The sequence below is a fragment of the Arachis duranensis genome, chromosome 7 (genome assembly GCF_000817695.3).
Source record: "Arachis duranensis cultivar V14167 chromosome 7, aradu.V14167.gnm2.J7QH, whole genome shotgun sequence".
Lineage (NCBI taxonomy): Eukaryota > Viridiplantae > Streptophyta > Magnoliopsida > Fabales > Fabaceae > Arachis > Arachis duranensis.
Genome location: NC_029778.3, coordinates 15,954,548 through 15,961,212, shown reverse-complemented (window position 1 = coordinate 15,961,212; position 6,665 = coordinate 15,954,548). Strand labels below are relative to the sequence as shown.

General features: G+C 41.4%; 1 protein-coding gene across 1 annotated transcript; it reads right to left on the bottom strand.

Annotated features, from left to right (window-relative positions):
* Positions 1-3,487: 3,487 nt before the first annotated feature.
* Positions 3,488-5,455, bottom strand: LOC107458061 (2-methylpropanoate--CoA ligase CCL4). Its single transcript, XM_016076261.3, has one exon. The coding sequence runs from the start codon at positions 5,219-5,221 to the stop codon at positions 3,575-3,577; it is 1,647 nt and encodes a 548-aa protein (XP_015931747.1). The 5' UTR covers positions 5,222-5,455; the 3' UTR covers positions 3,488-3,574.
* Between the last annotated feature and the right edge of the window lie 1,210 nt (positions 5,456-6,665).

The window sequence follows — 6,665 nt, the reverse complement described above, 5'->3', positions numbered from 1 at the left end:
CCCTAGTGTAATTTGTGATTTTATGATGTTTGGATTTTGAGATGTTGTGTATGGGTATGATGGTTGTGGCTTAGGTTGTGTGTGTGTGTGGATATTGGAGCTTGATTGGTGATTTTGAAAAGCTTGGAAAGGGTTTGGTGGTAAAAAATCTGTTCTTGGAGGTGTTGAGGCCTTGAGAGCTTGTGGATAAGTGATTTGGAAGTGCTCCAGTGGAGCTTGGGAAAATCGGCTAAGGTATGGTTTCGGTTTTCCGTATCTAATATGTAATGTGGTAGGAAATACTTAGGCTAGAGGCCCTAAGATAGGTATTGAATTGTTGTTGTTGTTGAATTGTTGATATATATGATGTGGTCATATATGTGATGATGATTAATGATGCCTTGATGGTACGATGTATGAGAAATATGCATGTTGTGATATATGCTTGATGATTGGTTATGGTTGAATTGTGGGTTGAACCATGTTGATGGTGAGTATGATGTTGATTGTGTATAATGATGATTTATTGGAATTGGTGTTGTTGAGAATGGGTATGAAGAAGAGTATATGATATGTCAATGTGTTTGAGTTTGAGCCACTTGGGTGAAGTGGGTTAAAATGATGAGGTAGTGATTTTGTAGATTTTGGTAATGTGTCAATGTGTGAGTTGAGGAGGCTTGATGTTGATTTTGATATATTTTGATTGATTTCAAAGAAAAGGGATGATATTTTGGCATGTTTTGATTGATTTTGAAAAGAGTTGGAAATGGCTTGTTTTGAAAATGGCACTTTGTGGTTTTTATGAAAAACATGGTTTTTGGGCATACTTTGGCGGGACATAACTTGGACTACGGATCTCTGTTTTGTACCAAATCTTTTTAGAAATGAAATTGGATTCGGGATGTCCGTACCGTTCGAATAACGGGTGAAAAATGATTTAAAATGAGGAAGTTATGTCCGTCGGAAGATTGGGGTCCAAATCTGTAAATTCTACAGCTTTTAACTTAGAAAATTTTTTAGCAGAATGACCCCTTGCGCGTGGGCGCACCTGGCGCGTACGCGCCGTTCTTCCCGAAAATGCCATCCACGCGTGCGCGTGATGTGCGCGGGCGCGCCGATTGTGCTGCACCCAATGCCAGCTATTTTCCAGAGAGTTATGCCAGAACTGTGCCAGTGTTGTGCCTGGGGCACGAGAACATCCACGCGTACGCGTGGTTGACGCGTACGCGTCGATTGGCAAGTTTTTAATCCACGCGTTAGCGTGCATGACGCTTGCGCGTCGATGAAGTTTTTGAGGCCATCCACGCGTGCGCGTGGTGTGCGCGTACGCGTGGCCCTGTTTTCATCCCAAAGTTGATTTTTTGAGTTTAAAAGCCAAATCTCATACTTCTAAGCCTCCAATCTCACCACTTATATCTTAAATCATTATGATATGCCTAGCTATGAGAGAAGGAGCTAGTGGATGTGGTAACTTGCGAGTGAAGCAAGGGAGAGTGAAGCAAGGGAAAAATGAATGATCATTGAGGATCAAGCATGATTATGTGAGATGCGGAGTATGGTGGTGGAAGTGCTTGTTATACCATGGGCCGAAAGGCCGTATTTGTTAATGAGATGGCCGGTTATGGATTTAACCGTGATGCCAATGGGCTGGTTATGGATTTAACCGTGAGCCGGAAGGCTAGATTATTGCCGTGTTACGGCGGAGCCATGATTATGGCCATGTATAAATGCATATATGCTGTTGAATGAATTATGAATGTTGCACTTCCACTGTTGGAGATGAGAGTTTTTTCATCATATGCATACCATGTGAGTTGTTTGAGATTGCCTATTTGACTGCATATTACTTGCTAATTGTCTAAATGCCTTACTTGTTCCTAATTGTATATTTCTTGCTTGATATAACTGTGTTTGCTACATTATACTCCTGCTGGTGGTTGAGAGGTTTGAAGGAATTGGAAAGGGAAGTATTAGTTAGACTGAAGTATCTTTAGTCAGATGCCCTTTTTGGTTTAGCTTGTTTATACGCTTTGATATTATCTGGAGGAAGTTCTAGGATTGCCTTCGGCTTTCCTCTATTATTATGTATTATATATGTGGAAGCTGTTACCATGCTGGGGACCTCTGGTTCTCACCCCTGCGGATTTTGTGGTTTTCAGATGCAGGACGTGAGGTTTCTCGCTGAGGCATGCTGGAGACTTCTATAATTGCGAAGATCCTTGTTCTCGGGACTATGTTTTGGTTTATATGCATTGCTTAGATACTTTTATCTCCACCAAATAATACAAACAATGATGACTCCTCTTATGGGAGATTTTGGAGAATAGGTTTTATGTATTTGTGTCCCTTTGGGTTTCCTTTGGGGTTTTCCTTATTTTTATCATATGTATATATTGTTATGCTCGGACCGGTTATCTTCGCAGCCGGATCTTGAGTCTTGATATTCCTGTTTTTGACACTCCTTTGTATATATATAATCACGCGTTGGTTATCCTTGTCCGTTACGTTATCGATCGGAGTGTTGCGCTTTAGAGTTGCGATTTTTGTTTACCCCTTTTTCTACAAAGGCTCCTAGTTATAATCAATCATTCATACTACTATATGTACTAAATTTTTATTTTAGAGGTCGTAATACCTTGCCATCTCTGAATTATGACTTAAAACGCAGATGGAACTGCCACAAAAAAACACAAATGAAACCGCCGGAAGGAAGTGTAGACGAAACTGCCAGAAGGAAACGCAGACGGAACTATCGGAAAAGAATGCAAACGGAACTGCCGCAAGAGTGGCCAACTTTCGAAAAACTACTGAAAAGATGGCGAACTGCCGGAAAACTGTTGAAAAGTGACAAAGTGTGAAGAGATGACAAACTATCGGAAGGTGACGAAAAATATATAGTTTCTCCATGAGAATAAGTAAGTAGTGGATGAGTTAATCGGTGAGGTCAGAAAAACATCAAAGCATTGACAAAAGAGAACGAAAAAAATGCTACTAAAGAAAATATAGTGATTTTACTCGAAGAAAATCAACTTATCATCCTCAAAAAGGATACCATAGCTCTCTGATACCATATTAGAAATGGGAGAAGGAGCAATAGAAAAAATATTTGTGAGTATTCAAGTTGTGTAGAATGATACAATATAAAAAAGTAATAGAATGATTCAAGTGATAAGAGAATCGAAATAATAAAGACGTAATATCTTATAATAAATATTCAAATATGTTGAATAATGCTAACTGATTTGATTGATTCTAATTATACTCTAACAATTATATTTAGTTAATTGATATATATAATATTAAATTGTATAATATTTAAATATCTAATCAAATTATTTAGTTGATATAATTAAGTCATTGTAATAAATTATATTTAATGAGTTAAAATAAATAAATTAAAAATTATTTTTAAAAATATGACATATCAATTTTATTTTTAAGTACAAAAATTTAATTTTTATATAATAGGATAAATAAATAGACAAAATAAATATTAAATTCACATTAAAATTAAATTTGTAGTAAACCCATCTATTTCACCTTTCCTTGTCTGTTACAAAAATTCCATGCTAAGAATCAACGCAAAGCAACTTATTCACATTTTGCTGTGTCTGATGGGTCCCATTTCTTGAGCAATTTGTCTCAGAACAAACTTCTGAATCTTTCCGGTGGAAGTCTTTGGAAGCTCCTCCCTAAACGCAACCGTTTTGGGAACCATATACTTTGGCATGTTCTTCCTGCAATGCTCAATTATCTCCTTCTCCGTCACCGCCTTCCCCTCCTTCACGCTCACGAACGCGCACGGCGTCTCCCCCCAGTACTCGTCCGGCCTCGCCACCACCGCCGCTTCGTTCACTGCTGGGTGCATATAAAGCACGGATTCCACCTCCACGCTGCTCAAGTTCTCGCCGCCGCTGATTATAACGTCCTTTGACCTATCCTTTATCTCCAAGTAACCGTCTTCATGCATCACACCAACATCGCCGGTGTAGAAATAACCATTTTTGAAACATTTTCTTGTTCCTTCGGGATCTTTAAGGTATCCAAGCATCACACAGCTTCCGCGCATAACTACCTCACCCAGCGTTACCCCATCACGCTTCACGCTTTCTCCCGCTGGGGTCACCACGTCCATTTCCGTCAGTAGGCATGTTCTTACTCCCTGACGAGACTTCAACCTCGCCCTCTCCGCCGCCGGGAAATGGTTCCACTTCCTCTTCCACGCGCACGACACGACCAGTCCTCCAGTCTCGGTCAGGCCGTACCCGTGGCTGACTATGAATCCTAAAGACTCCGTGCGGTGGAGCACCGCCGAGGGAGGTGGCGCTCCGGCGGTAAGGATGTGAACGGGATTCTCCAACGGCTTGTTGTCGGGAGCGTTTGTGAGCATGTTCAACACCACCGGCGCGCCACACATGTGAGTTACGCGGTGGCGCGTGATGAGGGAGAACACGATCCGCGCGTCGAATTTGCGGACGCAGATATTCGTTCCTCCAACGGCGGCCATCCCCCACGGGAAGCTCCATCCGTTAGCGTGGAACATCGGTAGAGTCCAGAGATAAACCGGTTGTTTCGGAACCGCCCAATCTATCAACGAATCAACAGTCATAACAAAGGTTCCTCTGTGGCAGTGAACTACGCCTTTAGGAGACGACGTAGTTCCGGAGGTGTAGTTAAGTATCATCGGGTCCCACTCGCTGTTAGGATATAACCATTTAAAATTCGGATCGCCCTTGGAGATTAAACCTTCATACGAGTCTTTGAAATGAACGGTTGATGATGGAGTTAGTCGTTCGACCGCATCGTCCGCTATAAAGATGAGGATCGGACGACGGGGATTTTCGGGGAACAAAGAGAGAGCTTCGAGGACAACATCACGTGAGGCTGTGTCCACAAAGACGAGCTTGGACTCCGCGTGACGGAGGATGACGGAGATGGTTCTGGCATCGAGGCGTGTGTTGATGTTGTTGAGGATAGCGCCGGCGAAGGGGACTGCAAAGTGGAGCTCGTACATGGCGGGTATGTTTGGTGCGACGACGGACACCACGTCGCCGCGGCGGATTCCTAGGGAGGAGAGAGCAGAGGCCAGCTGGAGGCAGCGACGGCGAGTGTCGGACCAGGTGAAGGTAACGCCGTCATAGATAACGGAAGGTGTGTCTCCGTAAACAGTTGCTGCTCTGTCCAAGAAACCTAGTGGAGTGAGAGGTGAAGAGTTTGCAGCACTTGGCTTCAGTTGTTCCATTTTTTCAGTTGCTACTCTCTCTCTCTCTCCTTTTTTTTTTAGTTGTGGTAAAACTGAAAAGGAAGCTGTAGTGAAGTTGCGTGATCACTTGAAAAAGGAAAAGTATGAGGGATGAGGTGTTTCAAGACATTACGGTTCTGATTGGATTGGAGGTGTTTGAAGATAGTATGGCTGTGACTGGATTGGATAAGTATACATAGTAGAGAACCAGCTTTTGGAGCGAGACGACAAATTCTGATTTGGTGAGACCGGGAGAGTAACAAATTTTATATTTTTGTAAAGAAAATTAAGACGTGGAGATCAGAAAAGCAATCTTTAAATTTTTTTGTTTTTGAACTTCAACAATGTAAAGATTTGGTGAGCTGTCATGTTTTGATTAAGATCAGACGCAAATTCTATCTTATTCATCAATCGAAAAATATGCCTTATTGCCTTGACTTAATTTAAGATAAAAATAAGTGTAACTCCTTTTTTTTAAGATAGAATCACATGGGTAATACAGATATCAATTCGATCCTGGAATCATAACATGTGTCATGTTGAAATAAAATCGTTAATTATATGAATTATAATTTTAAATAGAATAAATAACATATCAAATACAAAATATAATTCCAAATCGGTTATGGCCTCTATCCCAGTTTATGAAATGCAAATTTCTCTTCTCCCGAAGTATGCATGTAATAAAATTGATTCCTTAATGAGACAGTTCTTGTGGAAAGGCCAAGCGACTGGAAAAGGGCTGCCTCTGGTCAGGTGGGAGGTCGCCATAACTCCTAAAAAGGCAGGAGGATTGGGTATTAGAAATACTTCCTGTGCTAACATGGCGCTTTTGGGAAAGTTGGTATGGGATTGTCTAAACAATAGTGAGAAGTTATGGGTGCAGGTTTTGAAGCATAAATATCTCAGGAATCAATCTGGTATGAACGGAAACAGTAGAAATTCTTCATCGGCTACCTGGAAGAACATTGTTAGTGCCTATGAGCATCTCAAGGAAGGGCTTCATTGGAATATTGGAGATGTCCACAAATCAGTTTGGTATGATGAGTGGACTCCTTTTGGTAAACTTTGCAACCTTGTTCCTTATGTACATATTTCTGAATCAGATTTCATGGTGGCTGACTTGTGGAAAGGGGTGTCTTGGGAGGTTGATAGTCTTACCACGCCTATTCCGCATGAGATTAAGCAGTTTATTTGTGGTCTGAGATATCCTAGTTCGACTGAGTTGGAGCCACAGTGGGAGTGGTGGCCTGCAGCATCAAAAAAGTATAGTGCAAGGGAGGGTTACAGATGGTTATTAAAGAAAGCATTAAATTGGAATGCCAATAGTAATTGGAACTGGTTGTGGAACACAAACATTCCAGAGAAGTTCAAATTTACTATGTGGCTTGGCTTACATGATGCTCTACCAACTGAGACCTTTCGATTCAAGCGGCATTTAGCT